The sequence below is a fragment of the Phacochoerus africanus genome, chromosome 2 (genome assembly GCF_016906955.1).
Source record: "Phacochoerus africanus isolate WHEZ1 chromosome 2, ROS_Pafr_v1, whole genome shotgun sequence".
Taxonomy (NCBI): domain Eukaryota; kingdom Metazoa; phylum Chordata; class Mammalia; order Artiodactyla; family Suidae; genus Phacochoerus; species Phacochoerus africanus.
The window spans coordinates 148516362-148537046 of record NC_062545.1 but is presented as its reverse complement, the minus strand read 5'-3'; the positions used below and the strand labels follow the sequence as shown (position 1 = coordinate 148537046).

At 40.7% G+C, this 20685-nt stretch overlaps 1 protein-coding gene across 3 annotated transcripts in view; it reads left to right on the top strand.

Annotated features, from left to right (window-relative positions):
• Nucleotides 1-1735: 1735 nt before the first annotated feature.
• Nucleotides 1736-20685, top strand: part of ATP9B (ATPase phospholipid transporting 9B (putative)) — a 196314-nt gene continuing 177364 nt past the window's right edge. Inside the window, exons 1-2 of one of the 3 annotated variants that reach the window (XM_047766914.1) lie at nt 1736-1895; nt 11613-11786. In XM_047766914.1, the coding sequence (XP_047622870.1) occupies nt 1777-1895; nt 11613-11786 (293 nt within the window). In that variant the 5' untranslated portion in view covers nt 1736-1776. Of the gene's footprint in view, nt 1896-11362; nt 11429-11612; nt 11787-20685 lie in introns of those variants that run through there. The other 2 variants (XM_047766915.1, XM_047766916.1) reach the window with 2 other exon arrangements.

Genomic DNA, 20685 nt, shown 5'->3' with positions numbered 1-20685 from the left:
ATCAAAGGTATGAAACAAAACAGGCAGGCAGAAATGAAATAAGAATAAATGGATAAAAGAAAGAATGGATGACAAATCTTTGAAATAAGTAGTGTGGTCACTGAAATAAACAACCCAAACTGTCAAAGACAAAAGTAAGTCTGAGACAAAATTAATGAAGACTGTTACAACTTTGTAGCCAGGGATCCATCTGCTGCCACTCGTTTCAGCAAGTGATCAAGGGTGTTAGAAAGGAAAGCATTTCTGAGAGTAAAAGGAGGAGACAGTGAGTGTCTATCAAGATGGGTTTGGGGGTGGGGGAGATGTCCTGCCGGGTCTTCAGGTAATTTTGACAGCCCTCCTTTGGCTGATTGGGCAAGTGAGCAGTTTGGGGCCATTCCAAAAGAGGAGTGCTGGCGGGTATTCTGTGTTCTGCAGAACTGGGGGCTGCTGGGGCACTTCTAGAGCCAGCATCCTCCTGAGAAGTGACTGGAATCCGGGGGGGGGGGGCGCGGGGGGGGCAACAGCCTCTCAAGACAGACCACACCTCCTTGCCGGTTCCCAGGCAGCTGTTACCAAAATGCCCACCTCCTGGGAGTGGGCAGAGCGAAGACTTCACTGCTGCACCCTGAGCATTTTGGATCTTGGAAAATAAAACCTATTCACTTAATACATGGTTTGGAAGTATGACCACGTATTTGGCCAGAAGGAAAACCTCAAATTTAAAAAGCTGAGGTTCAGACCAGATTCCTAAACTATAAATTAATAACAAACGTAAATATAACTAATAACTTAATTGCAAAATTCAGGACTCTGAGGACGTAAACTGTTAGACCATTCATTGCAAGCAATTTATGGGAATAATGAAATCTTAGGAAATAATACAGGGAATTTTTTTTCAAGTATTCCTATACTTGATTCTCCAGGGTAAGGTTAGAGGCTTCAGGGAAAGCGGGGGCCACCAGTAGAAAGGCACTCGTGCGGCGCTAAGAGGGGCTGCGCAGCTACAGAACACGCACCACCAGAGTACGCGGTCGGGGCTTTCTCAGGCAGTTCCTGGCTGGGAGCCGCAGGGAAGACGCGGGAGGGAGGCTAGCTTCAGCCTATCGAGCGAAGGGATCGGAATTCCAGAGTTTCCTCAAACACAACCTTCCCACCGACACGTGCTGGACACTCCAGACCTTCACACTACTATGGAAACAGGAACTAGTCACCAGTCTTTATTTACCCGAGGGGTACCTGCAGGGACCGGGTGCGCACGGGCGCCACTGGACCAAGCAGGGAGGTGGGGTCGTGTCGGCCCGGCAGGACGCCAAGATTACGCACTGCGCTGAGGTGGGCTATGCTTCCATGAGCTGGGGTCCCGGGCGTGCGCGGCAAGGCGCTCGGTGGCCTCGATCCGGTGTCAGGGAGGAACTCCGGCCAGGGACGAACCCAACCTGCGCGACCTCCCAAGCTCCAGAGTTGCTCAGCAGCCCCGCCCAGCTCCGCTTTGGAATGGTCAGCCCGCTGCGCATGCGCGCACGCGCCCTGCACAGCGCGCTCGCCGCGCGATGATGTCATCGGTCGCCGCCACGCAGAGGTGGGGCCTCGGAACCTTTGCCACACTTCTCTCACCTTCGCCGGCGTTGTCGTCATCGGGCCCGGACGCATGGTGACGCCATCAAGCCCCGACGCATGGTGGAGGGGCTGGGCGCGCGGGCGGTGCATCAGCCGGGTTGAAGCTGAGGGGAGAGGGAGGGGAAAGGCTGCGAACCGAGGGGGATCTGGGAGGGGCGGGAAGGTGGCGGCCGGAATATGGCGGACCAGATCCCTCTGTACCCGGTGCGCAGCGCGGCGGCGGCGGCGGCCTACCGCAAACGCGCGGCCTACTTCAGCGCAGCGGGGCCCGGGCCGGGGGCCGAGCGGCCCAGCAGGTAACGACCGGGCTGTCCCTCCTCCCGCCCCGGCGTCCCTCCCCGGCCCGGGTGGGGTGTGCCCAGGTGGGGTGTGCTCAGATGGGCCGCCCCCGGAACCCCGCCGGCGCGCCTGAGCTCGGGGAGGCCATTCAGTCTCCGAAAGGGGCCCAGGCGCTGCCCCGACACGGATGCCCTGGCCGCCGTACTCAGCGGAGAGAGGGAACAGCCTCGGGTCCCTCAGTAACACAGGCACCGCTGGGCATTCCCGCGGCTCGGATCACGCAGTTGTGTCTCTGAAACTTACTGTGTCACCATGGAAATTTGAAGCTGGAAGATACAACTTCCAAGTTAGCGTTAGAAATGCAAACCTTGTAGGGAATCACTTCCCCAAATGTAAAGAGCGAGTGAAGACATTTCAGTTTGTTTACTAGGTACACTTTTTACTTAAACGTATATGTACCAAGTACTTTTTGTGGACAAGAATTTTTGCTTTTAAGAATGGGAAACAGAGGTTCAGAAAGATTAAACTCTTTAATGTGACCGTAGTTGGTTAAGGAATGGAATTTAAAAGTGCACACCTTTAGTTTCAAATGCGAGTCTCATACCCTAGTTGGTTTTAGCTCTAATTTCTCACCCAAAGGGAAGAATACTACACGTGTAAATGATAAGAGTAGTTACAAAAAGAAAACTTATAAAAAGGAGAAATAATGCCTTTTTTAGTAGTTAAAATTTTTTTCCTGAGGGATTAAAGAAGCAGTCAACCTTTAGTACATAAAGAAGGGTATATAGATTTCAATATGTAGTTGCTTCAGGATTCAAGTTTTAGAATAATTTCTGGCTTGGGCTATCTGAGAGGCTGTAACAGTAAAAGGAGTACATCTTAATAAAGTTACAGAGTTTAATTGAATCTTAGTTCATTTACATACTAGCTGCTTGATCTTAGGTAACTTAAACTATGAGCCCTAATTTCCTCTGCTGTAAAATAGGGGAGAATAGTTTTTCTTATAGGATTGCTTGAAGATTACAGGAGAAGTTATTAAGGTGTTCGTTTGTAGTGTTTGGCCAAAAGTGGATTCTCCAGAAATCTTTCTTCCTTGACATTACCTATATAAGAGTAATTGCATTAGTAATATTCTCAGGTGGGTGATTTTAGGAGGTAGTATTTGAAAATATGCCACCTGTTTCACAATAGGTTTTCATCAAAGCTCGCATCTGTTTTTGCTTCATTTAGGATCCCTATGACTTCAATATGACTTGTGTCTCTTTGGGCCTCTGGTAATTTTCTTGACTCTGGAGTCTAGTAGACTAATTTATCCACTCTAGTTTTTTGTGGACTGTTTGCATTGTGTTAGCTTTCAACCTATGCCATTTATCTTTCAGCCTTTCTATGTTGTTGAATTTGTAGTGAGTTTCTATTGGATCATGTTTTTCCATTATTCAGTCTGTCAATCTCTATCTTTTGGTTTACACGTTACATTTAAAGTAATTATTGATACATCAGAGCTTAAGAGTGCCATTAGTGTTTAAGTGTGAGAATCCTCTGATTCTCATTCCTATTTCTCTTGCCTTCTTTTTCCATGAATGCTTTTTTGATATCTCTAAAGTATTTTTTAGTGTGAGTCTTTTCTGTGGTTTTTGCTTTGGGTATTACAGTATACATATGGACTTATCACCATAGTGACAATACACCATAGTGTATTGTTAGTATTTTACTATGTGGACTGAAATGTGTAAATCTACTCATTTTGGTTACTTTATCTGCCTTCTCTCCCCTGCAATTTAAATGTCATGTGCTGAGTATTAGATGGTGTTATACTTTCTTTAGTAAGCATATTGTTGGTTTGTATTTTTTATCCACTCTACCAATCTTTGTCTTAGGACTGATGTATTTAGAACATTTGCATTTAGTGTAGTGATTGATAAGTTAAGGCTTAACATCTGCATTTTGCTTTTTGTTTCCTATGTTTTTGTTTGTTTGTTTTCTTTTTCCTGCTTTCTTGTGAGTTACTCGCACATCTTTTAGAATTCCATTTTGATTTACCTATGGTGTTTTACATTGGGTCTCTTTGTATAAATATTATTTAGCAGTAGTTCTAGGTATTGCATTATATGTATATAACTCCTCACAATATACTTGTGTCAGTATCTTATCAATTTGAGTATAGTGTACAATCCTTACCTTACGTCCCTTTATTCCCCCTTATTGGTAATGTGTTATGGACATACCTCATTATTGTGCTTTGCATTATTGTGCTTTTGCATTATTGTGTTTTTTACAAATTGAAGGTTCATGGCAACTCTGCATTGATTCAGTTTATTGTCATATTTGCTTTATTCTGATGGTCTTAAACTAAACCCACAATATCTCCAAGGTATGCCTGTATCTTGTAAAATTATATGTAAATTTTACGTATGTAGAAGTACTTAAATATTTCCCTTTCATTGAGTTAGAAGTGCACATCAGACAGTTTTTTAGTTTTTGTTTCATCTTTCAAACATAATTTAGAATTCTCAAGAGAAAAATGGCCTTTTTTATTGACCTATTTTCTTTTTTTTTTAATTTAAGTACAGTTGATTACCGTGTTGTGTCAATTTCTACTGTACTCATATATTTTCTGTTTCTATTGCTCTCTTACTTCCCAGTGTTGCAGAATTTTTTTTTTTATTTTATTGTTTCTGTTTTGTTTTAAGAATTCCTCAGCTATTTTTTGTGGTTAGGTCTGCTGGGAAACAAATCTGTTCGTTTTCCTTCATCTGAGGGTGTCTTATTTCCTTTTCATTCCTAAAGGATATTTTTACCAGATAACAGTTTCTATCTTTCAGCACTAAAAAAACCTTATGTTACTTCTTTTTGGCCTCCATTATTTCTGATGAGAAATCTGATGTCATTTGAATAATTTTTCCTTTGTAGGTAAGATGCCATCATTTTTCACTATTTTCAACCTTTGTCTTTAATTTTCAGGAGTTTGATTATTATAGCCTTACCATAGATTTCTTTGAGTTTATAGTGTTCCACTTAATTTCTTGAATTTTTTGTCAAATAGAAGTTTTCAGCCGTTATTTGTTTAAATATTGTTTGATCATTCTTTCATCTCTTCTTCTGATACTCTGGTGATAACTTGTGAGATCTTTTCTTTTAGTCCTCTGTGGTCACTAGTTCTGTTCATTTGTTTTAAATCTGTTTACTGTTCCAATTGGGTGATTTCTGTTGTTCTGTCCTCAGGTTCATTGATTTTTCCTCTGTCTAGTCTGTTCTGCTGTTCAGCCTACCCAGTCTCTGTTTTTGTTGTCCTTGTTGTTTATTTTTCAGTTTCACAATTTTAGTTGATTTTAACTCATATGAACTATTGCTTTAATTAATCTATTTTTTTATATGCTTAAGGCATGTTTTTTAATTGCCTATTGAGACGTTTTTATGATGAATGTTTTAAAACTCTTGTCAGATAATTTCAGCATCTGCTTCATTTTGACGTTAGCATCTCTTGATTCTCTTTTCTTATTCAAGTTTGTTTTTTTTTTTTCTTAAGGGGTATGTGTGTGTGTGTGTGTGTGTGTGTGTGTGTGTGTGTGTATGATGAGTGATTTTTATTTGTATCCTGGACATTTTGTTGTTAAGCTGTGAGACTGTGGACCTAATTTAAGTCGTCTGTTTTAAAAAGAGACTCATTCTGAGAACAGATGGCTGTTGTCTTATTATCTCTAAAATATTAGTGTGTTTCTTGGTAGAGACAATGCAGTTTTTTTGTTAGTTTTCTCATTCCAAGTGTCTCTACACAATTTTCTCTGAATCTTAAAAATTTTACACTTAGGATGATCTAAAAAAGTATTTTACTGGCATTCCCATCGTGGTGCAGCAGAAATGAATCCGACTAGGAACCATGAGGTTGCGTGTTCGATCCCTGCTCTCACTCAGTGGGTTAAGGATCCGGTGTTGCCATGAGCTGTGGTGTAGGTCGCAGACACATCTCGGGTCTGGTGTTGCTGTGGCTGTGGTGTAGGCGGGCCGCTACAGCTCTGATTGGACCCCTAGCCTGTGAACAACTGTATGCTGTGGGTGTGGCCCTAACAGACAAAAAGACAAAAAAAAATTAAAAAATAAATAAAAAATATTTCACTAGTTATAAAGATGAACCTTTTCCTTTGCTGTGATCATTTGCAATTGAAAGCTTTTTTTTTTTTTTTTTTTTTTAAGTACATAATGATTCTTAAGACAGCATTTATCAAAGTACCCAGGTCCAGGATTTCTTAGAATCAGAGATAAATTCTCAAAATATACAGAATTTGCTTTAAAAGGACTCTGTAGTTCACTTGTTTATGAAATTCTTTTATGCTTGCCAGAATAGAGATATTTTACTTAATTTTCCAAACTAACAGTATTAACGTGAAGATAGAGTTGGTGGTTGGAACAGCCCATTTTGGGCAACTGGATTGTGTATCCGGAGCTAACTGGCCTGCCCACCTGTAAATTCCAGGTCCAGGATTTCTTAGAATCAGAGATAAATTCTCAAAATATACAGAATTTGCTTTAAAAGGACTCTGTAATTCACTTGTTTATGAAATTCTTTTATGCTTGCCAGAATAGAGATATTTTACTTAATTTTCCAAACTAACAGTATTAACGTGAAGATAGAGTTGGTGGTTGGAACAGCACATTTTGGGCAACTGGATTGTGTATCCGGAGCTAACTGGCCTGCCCACCTGTAAATTCCAGGATTGGCATTTTCATATACATTGTACCATTAACTGTACTTCAGAAGTTTGTTGCAATTTATGTATAGCATTGGTGTAATTTCTTCTTCAAGAAATTGATATTCAGGTGTTTTGTAGAATATTTTATAAGAGGGATTAGTAACTCTGAGGTTACTGTGTACACAGGTCATGGCTGGGGCACCTCTCGGCCTTAAGGGACTGCCTGACCCTTGTTCTTGTGGCTTATTTTTGCTACTGATGTCAAAGCATGCTTCGGTGGCACTGTTCCTTTAAATTTTTTTAAACTATTGTGTTTATCTTCTCTGCTGTTGTAGGAGGGAGAGGGTTCCAGTTTCTCAGTAGTTCATGCAGTTTTGCTGCTTATTAATGACTCATCAGTGACACAATTGAACTTGGAAGCTGTATTTGATGAAGGAAACACGCATGTGTCTTTGTAGCATTTTGTTGCTTTGTTTTTCTGCTTTGTTAATGTTCAGGCAAAGAGGGAGTGTTTATTTTTCTTAAAGAAGGTTTAAGCATTAGGCATATTTTAAATGTTTTTCTCACTTTAATATCAGTTGACGTCTCAGGAATGTTTCTCATCAAAATGGAAACAGTATGTCTGTTAGGTACTAAGATAAAAATGTTAGTTTAAGACCGTTATTGTATTGACTTACTTTTACTTAGGTACATGTAAATTATGTGCCTTCCAGTACTTGAATGTTTTGTTGAAAGTTCCTAATTTTTTTAAACCTTTGGGAGCCGTTAAGATAGTTGTCTTCAGATCTTAGCATAGCAGTACTCTTGGGTTTGGTATCAGCTATTCTGTCGTCTTTGTTCACATTGTTTTTACTCATTTGAAAAATATGTTTCCAGAATTATACTTAATTGCTGGAAACGTTGATTTTTCTTGAGTGACAAACCAATTAAGTGTGTATGACACCAGGCAACAAAGACACTTAAGATTCTCTGCTTATTCTGTCTCTGAAAAAATCCATTATTCATCATCTTATTGTTTTTAAATACTGAGATAAAATTTTCAATACAATAGGAAAATTGCTTTGGAAATGGAATAAATTGCTTGCCAGTTCAAAGGCTCCATTTCTGAAGTTGAGGTTACTAAACATGATGTTGCTTATATTCATTATCTTTCAGACTCATTGTACTACTTTTCTAGCATTAGACTTGATAAGATCGTGACTTTTGCTAAAATGCAACACAGCTCCTGAAAGAACTTAATGAAAAAACTAAGAAAAATCTCATTTTGTATACTATGTTATAATATATTCAAGGGCTGTTTTGAATTTTAATTGCATTTTGTATAAACATTTTCTAGATGACTTTTAAATGAAGTGATCTCACACTGAAGTAAGAAAAAGGAATTTTTGAGAGGAAAAATATTAATTCTGTTTTAGGTCGTGTAATCTTTTGCCTAAACTGTGTAAAATCATAGATAGGTTCCTTGCTGTAGGGATGTTAGTAATTGGAGTTGTCTGTAGATGATATGGAGAGATTAAAACAACTATCTCTTTGATGAGTGGAGTAAGGTATTCAAATTAGGGGTGAAAATAGTGACTGCCACCTCTAACATTGGCTTTCAGCCCGAGGTCTTCTTCCTTCTTATTTTTGGTAACAGTATGGTATCCCATCATATATTAAGCAACTCTAATCATTGATATTAAGGCTTTTCCATGCTTTTTGGGTGACTGGCACAGCATGGTGATAAAAAAGTTGTTGACATTCTTAACAGCAATTAAGAGTGTCTGGTGACCCAAGACTGTTGGCCATGGCAAATGTTACCAGTTGTTTTTTTCACTTGTTTTAATTTGCATATTTTAAAAGTACTTTTTGAAAACAGAAATTCTTCCCAGATGTAAAAACTTCCACTAACTTCCCCTTTCCACTTAGACTTCACTAAACTCTGTTTGGCTTCCCAAGCCTATGAGGCTTGCTGCTGATGTCTTCAGCTGCTTGGTGTTCCTCCACTTGGCTTACACCTCCTGCCACGCTGTCTTTCTCCATTCTTGGGGCCTCTGGGCTCTGCAGCCCCTTCTAGGTCTTTTTAGTCACTTCTTGAAACTCAACTTCCTTGACCTAAGGAACATCCCTCTTGTCATTTCCAGTTTTATCACCTCCTTTATTCTCTTCCTCGCACATTTCCTGTTTTTGTCTTGTTAGTACTTCAGCCCTTTGTGAGCAGGGCTTTGTGTGTCTCTTCACTTATGTACCTGCAGGGCTTGGGAGAGCGCTAGCACACAGTAGGCACTTCAGTGTGTATAGAAAGGGTTGGAGTTCCTAACGTGGTGGAACACAGTTTTGTGAGTATAGCTATGTTTCTTCCTTTGTGAATTGTCCTTGTTCATCTGTCAGTCAAAGTGTTTGCCTTTTTATGGATTTGTGAGAACTGCGTATAAAGAATCATTTTTCCGTCAATGTGCTGCATATATCTCCTCCAGTTTCACATTTGCTTTAAACTTTTCTTCTTCAATGATGCAGAATACAGGCCTCCAGAGTCCTGGCCGTAATAAGGACTCAGTAAACTTTATCCATACATTTTCCCTGGCCTCTTGGTCTGAGAAGCCTTCCGGAATTCTTTTTTATTCTAGTTTATTGTCTGATTGACCAGCCTGTTCCCAGATGATCACTCACTTGAGGGGACTTGCCCATTGTGTAACAATTCAGCAGTACACTGGCTGTGGCAGCCAGTCAGTGGGAGGGTGGAGAGAAAGGGCCTCATGGGAAGGGCACATCGGGAACAAGGTAGTGATGAGGGAGTGCCCATCTTCCCATGGTTACTTGGCTGCTGGGGACCAGGGCGTCATCAGCAATATTCACAGAAATTTTTTCTTTTTAAAAAAATTGTGCTAAGGTATATGTAACCTGAGAGTTACCATCTTCACCATTTTTAAGTGCACAGAACAGTGGCACGAAGCCACTTCCCCATTGTTGTGCAGCTACCACCAGCACCTCACCATGAAACTCTTTCTTTCACCTTCCCAGGTTGAAACTCTGTCCACACTAAACACTGACCCCCCCCCCCCCCCCCGTGACCTCTGCCTGCCTCTGTCTCTGCATTTGGCTACTCTAGGGACCTCATGTAAGTTGAATCATTCAATATTTGTCTTTTCGTGTCTGGCTTGTTTCACTGAACATAATGTCTTCTAAGTTCATATCCTGGCTTGTATCAGTTTTCTTTAAGGCTGAATGATATTCCATTGTACGTATGTTCCACCTTTGTCTATCAATATTTGAGTTCTTGTTCTTTCTCCTAGTAAACTTTTCTATGTCAATTGTCTAAAACTAGGGAGTTCCCATCCTGGCTCAGTGGTTAACAAACCCGACTAGAATCCATGAGAATTTGGGTTCAATCCCTGGCCTTGCTCAGTGGGTTAAGGATCCGGTGTTGCTGTGAGCTGTGGTGTAGGTTGCAAACTTGGCTGGGATCCCTAGTTGCGTGGCTGTGGTGTAGGCCACCAGCTACAGCTCTGATTCAACCCCTAGCCTGGGAACCTCCATATGCCTCAGATGTGGCCCTAAAAAGACAAAAGACAAAAAAAAAAAGAAAAAGTCTAAAACTAGGAATTAGATGAGTATATGTGAATTGCTTAGAGTGATGCCTGACAGTCTGAGCTTGCAATAACTGGTGCTGATTTCTCCTCCTCATCCCTTCCACACTGATTATTAATTTTAGGGTTCAGGACTAGCACATTTATTGTTTCTTTCACTCAGTCTTGTTTCCTGCTCAGTCTCCTTCCTCATGGGATGAACTCCCATTGTTCTTTGGAGGAGGGAGACATGGTTACCTGGGTGGGTAGGGTTGGGGGCTACAGAGTAAGGCTCCAGATGTCTCTTGTAGCTCTCAATCAGTTCTTATCTCAGCATCCCTCCAAAGCTGCTGCAGAGCTACCCAGTGCTGCCCATCCCCAGCCCAGCTTCATCCTCTGGCCTCCATTTCTCTCTACGAGAAGTCCATGGACATTTGAGTGGATGTGCCTCTATGCATAATAAGTTGTTTTTCACTGGCCGTTTTTAAGAATTTTTTCATCTTTGATTTCAGTAGTTTGATTACAGTGTGCTTTACGTGATTTTCTTAGACTTTATCCTGTTTCAGGTTTTCTGTCTTGTTTAAGTAGACCGTAGTATTATTGTCTGTCTCTTAGTTATGTTGTCACTGTAGGTTTTGTCTTCTGTATGGACTTTAGAGGATGTGAGGAGAAATTTCAATTCAAGTGACGGCCCTCATTTTTAAAATCAGGGTAAGCCTATCATGAAGATTTGATGTAAAATTAAGTAAAATAACATTTGTGAATCTCTGTTATAGTTTCTGACAAATTGTAGGTTCTTAGGAAGGTAAGAGGCATAATAAATATACAATTCAATATGTCTGATTAAGGAAAGATAAAATGGACTCTTGATGGTAGGTTTCCTGTGTTTGGAATCAGCAGATTGTTGAGCTTTTCTAAAAGAGACTATGGTTGTGGAGGAGGTGTTTTTCATTGAATAGAAAGTTTTAGTAAAGGGAATAACAGGCAGAGGTAAGTGGGACATAGCATCCTTGCTCTCTCTGCATGTCGGTTCTGACAGTAGACCACAGAACCATGTTCCCACCTGTGAACATAAGACACCCACCCTCATAGTTCAGGTCACTTCCATGTCTTTGGTTGATGTGTGTAAATTTAGTCAAATTTTACCTCTCATCAATCTGTAATATAGAGTATTTAGATGTGACTTGTTGGAGGTGTTTATTTTTTGCTTTTAGATGACTAATTTTTGTCTTCTGGGATTGAACACACTGCAGGGTGGCTCTGTTGACCTGACTGCACTGTGGGGGGTGCTGCTTGGAGAGTCCCACTCATGGAATGGTAATTACAGCTTCCTTGGTTAAGTTTTTTGCAAAGGAAAGTAGTGTTACTGTGCAGCTTTGTATGGGGACGAAAGAAAAGTGTGATAAGTAGAATTGGGCCAGCTCTTGCCCTAAAGGAAACTCCGACTATAGGCAGGAAACTGCTTGGCCTGCTTCAGTGCTCTCTTCTTACCTTTATCCAGGTACCAGCTGGAAGATGAATCTGCCCATCTGGATGAAATGCCATTAATGATGTCAGAAGAAGGCTTTGAGAATGATGAAAGTGATTACCACACGTTACCACGAGCTAGGACCATGCAAAGAAAGAGGGGGCTACAGTGGTTTGTCTGTGGAGGCTGGAAGTTCCTCTGTACCAGGTTTGTACCTAGTGCTGCCTGATTTTCTCCGAACAGAGGTTGCATAGTTACTTCTAAGCTTAATTGCTAAATGCTTTTATTTCTATATTAAGCTAAAAAGGCTGCTCTCCAAATGACATCATGGAGCGTGTTAATAGCCTTGTCAGAACCTATCAGTGCTAATCCCAAAGGGACAGAAAGCCAAATTCATATTTTGTGAAATGTTTTAATGCTTAAAAGATGGAGGAAATTAGTGATTTTGTAATTAATGCATGGTAGGATTAATTCTGATCACTGTATTGACATTTATAAACTCCTCTTTTTTTCTGTCTGATTTTATGTGTCCCTTGGTACCTGTGGAGGAGTGGTTCTAGGACTCCTGCAGTTATCAAAATCAGTGGAGGCTCAGTTCCCTTATATAAAATAGCCTTGAATTTACCTGTAGCCCAATACATCCTCCCCTGAACTTTAAATCATCTGTAGATTACATAAACTTTTTATTTTTATTTTATTTTTTTGTCTTTTTAGGGCAGCACCTACAGCATATGGAGGTTCCCAGGCTAGGGGTCTTATCGGAGCTGTTGCTGCCGGCCTACACCACAGCCACAGCAATGCCAGATCCGAGCCGCATCTGCGACCCATACCACAGCTCATGGCAATGCTGGATCCTTAACCCACTGACCGAGGCCAGGGGTCGAACCCATAACCTCATGGTTCCTAGTCAGATTCGTTTCCGCTGTGCCACAACAGGAACTCCAGATTACATAAACTTTTATCTTAAAATAAATTCAGACTTGAAATAAATTCCCTTTTATTTTGAATAAATTCAAACCTAGAGAAAAGTTGTAAGAATAGTACAGAGAATTCCTATTTGTCCTTCACACAGATTCACTAATTTTTAATGTTTTTGATTTATTTTCTTTTCTTTATATCTTACTGGGTTTTTTTGGTTTGTTTTGTTTTGTTTTTTGCCTTTTCTTGAGCTGCTCCCGCGGCATATGGAGGTTCCCAGGCTAGGGGTCTAATCAGAGCTGTAACCACTGGCCTGCGCCAGAGCCACAGCAATGCCAGATCCGAGCCTCGTCTGCAACCCACACCACAGTTCACAGCAACGCCGGATCCTTAACCCACTGAGCAAGGGCAGGGATCAAACCTGAAATCTCATGGTTCCTAGTCAGATTCGTTAGCCACTGCACCACAGCGGGAACTCCTATATCTTACTGTATTTTCAGAGTCATTTCAGACTAGGCTGCTTTAGGTCTGTCTATCTTTCTTTTTTCTTCTTTTTAGGACTGTACCAGTGGTACATGGAAATTACCAGTCTAGGGGTTGAATCAGAGCTGCAGCTGCCAGCCTGTACCACAGCCACAGCAACACCAGATCAGAGCCATGTCGGTGACCTACACCACAGCTTGTGGCAATGCCAGATCCTTAATCCACTGAGCAATGCCAGGGATTGAACTTGAATCCTCATGGATGCTAGTCGAGTTTTTAACCCACTGAGCCACAATAGAAACTCCCCATTTTTTATGAGAAGTAGCTATCCATTCATAGAATTATTTTCCCTTTATGTAATATATCTTTCCTTGGATGCTTTTATCAGCATTTTGTAGTTTCCACTGTGTTAAATTTATTCTGAAGTATTTCTTTCTTTCTTTTTATTTTGTTTTGTTTTGTTTTTAGTGGTTATAACTGGTACGGTATTTTAAATTTTGGTTTCCACATGTTTGTTGCTATTGTATAGAACTATGGTTGATTTTTGTATGTATGTATGTATGTTGCTGAATTCAAGTTTTAGTGCTAAGAGTGGTTTTGTAGGTTTCTTGACGTTTTCTGTATAGATACTTGTGTCATCTGCAAATAGGGAGAGTTTTATTCCTCCCTTTACAATCTGTTTGCTCCTTCCTTCTTTCTTCCCTCCCTCCCTCCTTCCCTCACTGGCTGGAATGTGTGTACACTACCGAGTAGAACAGCAGTGGTGAGAGTGCACGTCCTTGCTTTGTTCCCAAGCTATGGAAGAGTGCTTTCAGTGTTTCACTGGTATGATGTGAACTATGTGTTTTTTTTTGTTTTTTTTTTTTAAATTCCTAAAGCTATTCATAGTTTTCTTTTATGAGTCTATCTTGTCCTGGGTTGGTCTAATACATACAGTCCTGTCAGATCCAGAAGCACTATCTACAGGTGTCAGATTGAGCATTGTTGTGATGGTGGAAGCCACCTGGAAGGATGATGTTCCTAAAAATGTCAGTAGTGTAGGTGTAGGTCTGTGAAGAATACAGGGAAGGAACTCCTTGGGGAAAAGGACAGTTTGGGAAAGGAAAGTTTTTTTATTTTTTTTTTATTTTGCTTTTTAGGGCCATACCGCTGTATAGGGAAGTTCTCAGGCTAGGGTTCATATCAGAGCTACAGCTGCTAGCCTACACCACAGCCATAGCAACGTGCGATCCGAGCCACATCTGTGACCTACACCACAGCTCTCAGCAATGCCGAATCCTTAACTCACTGAGTAAGGCCAGGCATCGAATCCACATCCTCATGGATACTAGTTGGATTCGTTTCTACTGTGCCACAACGGGAACTCTGGAAAGGAAGACTATTAATCCACTTTTACAGCAGCAGAAAAAATAGGGGAGGAAGAGTGAAATGGTGGAGAAGATGGCTTTTATCTTGTTCTTAATTGGGAACACAAGTTCATTTAAGTGAGGAGGTGTCTGGAATATGGATGAGGACTGAAAAAATGAGAAAATTGGTCATGCTTTGGTAGAGATCATCAATAATCAACAAAGAAAAATTAATAATCATGCATTTGTGTTGAACCCGGCATAATTTTATGACTCTCTGTCCATCAAGGAGTGACCTGAGCTGTGGAAACCAGCTGTGGAAGTATCGGGGTGGGGAGTTAGGGTGAGAGTGGCAGTCAGTGTTGTGAGCTGGGGAGATAGCTGCAGCAGAGGAGTTTTGAGTGGTACCACAATTCCAGTTTGATGGATGTGGCCTGTGGTTCAGAGGTATGTGTTCTCCATAGGCTGGGATGGAGGGGGATTGGGCCCAGTGGTGCTCCTCAAAATGAGCATCCTCACCACTGTTTACAGCCAAGAACTAGAATAATCCCTCTTGCGATAGTTAAGGGCCAAGCCAGAAATTGAACCAGGGGCTGAGTTGACCAACCAAAACCCTTCCTTGCTCTTTCCTCCCTGGACGGGAATAGTGCTAGGATGATGAGGTGTGGTCCAAATGAGATAGGTCTTAATTTGCATTCTTGGAGTAGATGCATGCCTGGTCTCACCCCCAGAAAGGGAACTTGACAGGAAGGTCACTGGGATTGAGAAGACTGAGAATCTGTACCTAATGTATGTGGAGGATTTTGAATGACACAAGTTGCCGGAAACTCTGAAATGGGAGCGGGTACTGATGGGCATAAAAGTGTAAGGACATGTCCTCGTTTTAGTGATGTGGGCTTCAAGAGGGCATTGTGTTTTTTGGAAGTGGTGTTTATTCATACCAGTCAAATAGTTGCCAAGAATTATGGACATTGTTGAATGCTGAATGCACTGTTGAATTAGTTATTTGTGGTCTTTTACCGGATTTTTTTTTTACAAGATGGAACAGAGCCACATTTTGGATTTCATTTGTAATATTCCTTTTCTTAAGGAGGATATAAGAATTTATTTGAAAATATAGATGTTAACAGCAAAACTGTTTTGGTGATATGGAAATAGCTCAGTAATATGTGCTGGCTATGTATAAGGTCTTTATCTTAGTAAATTGTGATCACGAGGGAAAAGCTAACTGATCCATCCTGGGACTTTGATCAGTCTCTGTAGCACTTGCTAGTGAATGTCTTCTTTCCATGTGGAATGAGAAGTGACCTCAGATACTATTACACTCTACCTGTTGAGTAGGCATCTCTATACCAAGGGATTGTTAAGGAAATAAAACTTGCACTTACAGAACAAATTGTACATTTAGCAACTTATATTGGTCTTATTTTCTCTACTTCTTACACATTTCCAGTTTTGAATATTTGCCAGCCTTTTGTATTTTAAATACCAGGCATTTTAAAATTCAGTGTTACTAAGATTATTAGCGGATGGATCAAAGCGAAGATATGTAGTGTTCCTTAGTCTAATGGCAGGAAGAAAATGTATTAAAGATAGATAGCCAGGAGTGAGTTGGATATATTTCAGTGTATTTCTCTTGTAGATTCTGTGAGGAGTGAGGCTTGTTTTAACATTATTCTTCACTTCAGGGATTGAGTAGGATTTCATCTCTTCCTGGCTTAAGAACTGCCTTCTCATTTTTATTATTTGGCAAAATTTCCAACTCTGACACGTTGAAAAAAATTTTCTGTAATCTGTCTTCTAAAACTTTGAATGTCCCTCACGGGAGTTATTGTGATGCACACCGGTATATAGTTCTCTGGTCAGAGTAATGCCTTTCTCACGAGATTTACATTTCACTCACTATCAAAAATCACTTTGTCCTTAGGAAAGTGGAGCCCCTGAATGGCATTTCCATATGAAGGGAGGGGGAATATCAAACGCCTGGATTATTCCTGGCTCTCAATGGCCTCTACACTTTCAGTTAATCTGCAGCACATTCCGAGTGCAGAAACATGGGAAAATGCTGATCTTTTAAGAGGACATGAGTGCTCTGTTGCTTTTGGCTTGGTAACCAAAGTACCTGTTGGACATAATAATTAATTATTTATTTTTTGGAAGGATGCTCTCTAAATTCAGAGAGTTATTTAATTATGGCAACTTAAAATTTTAGAAGACAGGATCTTGGTATATAAAGATGCTTTATTTAATATCAGAGCACTACTTTGATGATAGAGACATTTTGCAAAAAGCTACTAATCCTAACATGTTTTAAGAAAAAAGTATACTTTGCGCACAATTGGATTTAGTTTCAATTTGACTTGACAATGTAAGGCCATTTACATATAAATGGGAAAGTGTCTTCTGAATACTGAGTAATTTAGGAAATGTTGGGTGTGCATAGAAATGTTCTGGGGAAAAAGCTCCTCTTTTCTTCCAGGGGTTTCTCTTTGGTTCTCCTTCTTACTTACAGATATTTGCCAGTGTATTTTACTTATATTACTTTACCCTCAAAAGTTGAAATAATTTTATTTTCCCCCTTAGCTCTACAGCTCAAAGCTTACACAGACTTTACAAGTATTTTCTTTAGTTTTTGGGCTTTTGTCCTTCACTTTTAGCATGAAAGTCACCTGTCTTCTCTTCCTGGTCATATTTTCTGCCTGCGTAATCCAGTGGCAGTTCTGAGGGAGCCCCAGGCTTTTAAAACCTTAAGCCTGTGTGTTCATTTAATATTGTGAAGTAGTGGGTGATTTAATAATGGTTTTCTAACCTCTACTTAATTCTGCCTTTCCACAAAGAAGTAGTAATATGATTTGAATTTGGTAATAGTTATTAATAGCAAAGTTTTGAATAATTTAGTTATATCCTGGAAGTCTGGGAATCTTAGTTTTTTTCTATACAGGGTTATAGAGAAAAAATAAACTTTTGAATATATGTTTTTAGCCTTTGGTATTTAAATGAGAGTTTGTAGAGTGTGAGGTTTTGGATGTTAATGGGGTGTTTCATGTGCTGCTGACAGTGGTGTAGGTGTTGAGGTTTTTATTCCTGCTGATGTTTACAGTATTCATTTGATGAAGACAGTGGTTTTGCATTTATAGAGCCTTCTGCTGTAGAATATGCTGATACCAGCATAAACTCTGTAAAGTCCACATTTGAGAAATAATATATATTTTTCAAACACAGAGCTTTTTTGCCTATCCAGTTTCATTGTAAGACTTGTCTGACTTTTGCACATTAAACCACTAAACTAGGTAATTGTGTGTTTCAGAATAGAAATTCACATCTGAATACATTCCTGGTGGCTTTTTGCGATTTTAGAGGTGCTGAAGAAGGTGTGCAGTCCGAGGACTATTCTCTTACCTGCTGTACCAGCCCTACTTTCTCTGTGATGATGGGTAGTATTCTGGATCTGTGATGTCCAATATGGTAGCCACTGGACAGGTGGCTATTGAGTCTTTGAAATGTTGATAATATGACTGAGGAACTGGACTTTTAATTTTACTTTAACAGTAACTTTTTGTGCTAATTAGTGTCCTAAGGTTGGAGACATTTTGAATGTGACCCTGGAAGCAGGACGTGACAGCAGAGCTCTGAGTGCCTGCCTCGTGGTTGGCATTGTGCCGAGAGTCACAGTGTGTTACTCCCTCTACAGGTGAGGAAACAGACTTAGACCAGGGAACTGCCCCCAGCCCGCTTGCTGGGCATTCCCTCCAAAAGTATGAGTTTAAAATCCAAGTTTTTTTCCATTGTGTCTTCTTGCTTGCTCATGAATTTTTTTGTTTGTTTGTTTTTATGATAGTACCTGCGGCATATGAAAGTTCCTGGGCTAGGGGCTAGGGGAATCAGAGCTGCAGCTGCTGACCTATGCCACAGCCATGGCAACACTGGATCTTAGCTACATCTTTGACCTATGCCGCAGCTTGTGGCAATGCCAAATCCTTAACCCACTGAGCAAGGCCCAGGATCAAACCTACATCCTTGTGGACACCATGTCAGGTTCTCAACTTGCTGAGCCACAATGGGAACTCCAAATTTTTCATTTATTTTCGTCGTCTGTTGAAGTGCTGCTGGGCTGAATTAGGCGAAGGACAGGCCTCTATGAAAATGAGCAGGAGCCAGCCTGCCTGTTATTGCAGCAGGAAGGAAGAACACTGGGTTGAGGGGGGGATTGGCAGCCAGCCATGGTGCTCTGCTGAGTTGTTTTGCTTGGATAAATCACTTCTCTCCCTGGCCCTCAGTTTCCTCTCCTGTGAAAGGTGGAGATTTGGTGTCTGTAGTGTGTAGTTGCAGATGACTGAGCTTTGGGGCACATATAGTAACTAGATAGAGGTTGGTGGTTGAGAGCTGCCCTGGGGAGGAGCTTGGGAAGGGCTCTCATGAGCTCTCAGCTGTTGGGTGCCACGAGGAAGAAGAGACAAATGTGGCACAGTGTGGTTTTATGTGGCTGTTGGACATGGGCTGGGGGAAGCACCCTTGTGAGGAGATACAGGTCCTACTGTGAAAGCAATAGGAAGGTGAGCTTATTATATTTTATTTCAAGCCTTGTTTAATTTTTGTCTCATTCAAGCATAAATAAGATAAAATATTACCAACATTTACTGAGATCTGCTTGACCAGTCCCATTCCCCCCAACTAAAACCCAGTAAGGGGTATTTTAACAATCTTAAATCATTTAATAATACCCTGATTTATAACTGTTGGGGATTTAAAAGTATGCTTTATGTCTGTAGATACTATCTGTTCGGATTTAATTTTTAAAAAGTGATGGTAGGCAGTGGTAAGAAATTTCTGTTTTTGCAGAGTTAGGTCTTTGCTCCAATTGAAGCAGATGGTGGGGTATGCAGAAAGTTTTAGAGCTGATGTGCTTGGCATTTATTTGGCATTCCTCAGCACCCTTCCATAGGACAGCTCCTCAAGATAGCAATGCTTGACTCTCCTGCAAACCCCTATCCTTGAAGGCTGAAGAACTAGGTGGATATTCAGAAGGGGTATTCTGATTTCAGCTTAAACCCTTGCATGTATTCCCCACACAGGTGCTACCGTGGATGATTTGTGAAGTAACATCTAAGTGTTTAATGTTTGCAAAGTGCATTCTAAAGAATAAAATTAGAATGATTGGAGTAGAGGGAAGATATGCAGTGACATATAAGTCCTGTTCAGTCAGCCTCATTTTATAATCATACCTTCTAAGACTGCCATTGTCATGAAAAGTTTCATGTCAACTTTTGAGCTTACTTTGTCACAGAGTGAAGTTAAGAATTTCTGCCTCATCCCTCTCGCTTGCCATTCTAGCCCTTACTACATTTAGAAGATGAAGTTTAACAACTGCCCTTCCCTTAATAAACCTTTTTTTTTTTTTTTTCCTGTGGCATATGGAGGTTCCCAAGCTAGGGGTTGAATCAGAGCTGCAGCCGCTGACCTACCCTACAGCCACAACAACACAGAATCCGAGCTGCATCTGTGACCTATACCACAGCTCTGGCAACGCTGGATCCTTAACCCCCTGAGCAGGGCCAGGGATCGAACCTGTATCCTCATGGATACTAGGCGGGTTCATTACCACTGAGCCATGAAGAGAACTCCTAATAAACCCGTTTTGAGTCTTGCTCTACATTTGGAAATTTTAATTAAACTGAATTGTTAATACTGAAGTTTAAATTCATGATTTTTTAATGCTCAATAGAAATGAATTTTATATGTTTTCATAATTTTCTGTAGTATTTTACGAAAAGTTATCCCACTAGAAGCTTTATACTCTACTCAAAAAATAATGGTTTGGAAGTCCAGGGAGGGGAAGAGTTTGTGATCCTGCAACCCTGACACTATTGGAGCAAGGGGAGATTTACAATTAAAATACTTATGGCATAGATGAAGATAGTACAATAAAGCTTTTATTACATTAGTATAGTTCACTAAACATTAGTATCCTTTCTAATTTTTTTTTTTTTGTCTTTTTAGGGCTGCACCCTCAGAGTATGGAAGTTCACAGGCTAGCAGTCAAATTGGAGCTACAGTTGCAGGCCTATGCTATGGCCAGAGCAACTCAGGATCTCAGCCGCATCTGCAGCCTATACCACAGCTCGTGGCAACGCTGGATCCTTAACCCATTGAGTAAGGACAGGAATCGAACTGCATCCTCATGGATACTAGTCAGGTTCATTACCACTGAGCCACAATGGGAACTCCCCCTTTCTAAATATTGAATCGAGCCATGAGTCTTAGTTTTACATTAATGCTAGTAGAAGAGTTTTTTTTTTGGCTTTGCCCTTGGCATACAGAAGATCCTGGGCCAGAGATTCAACCTGTGCCACAGCAGCAAC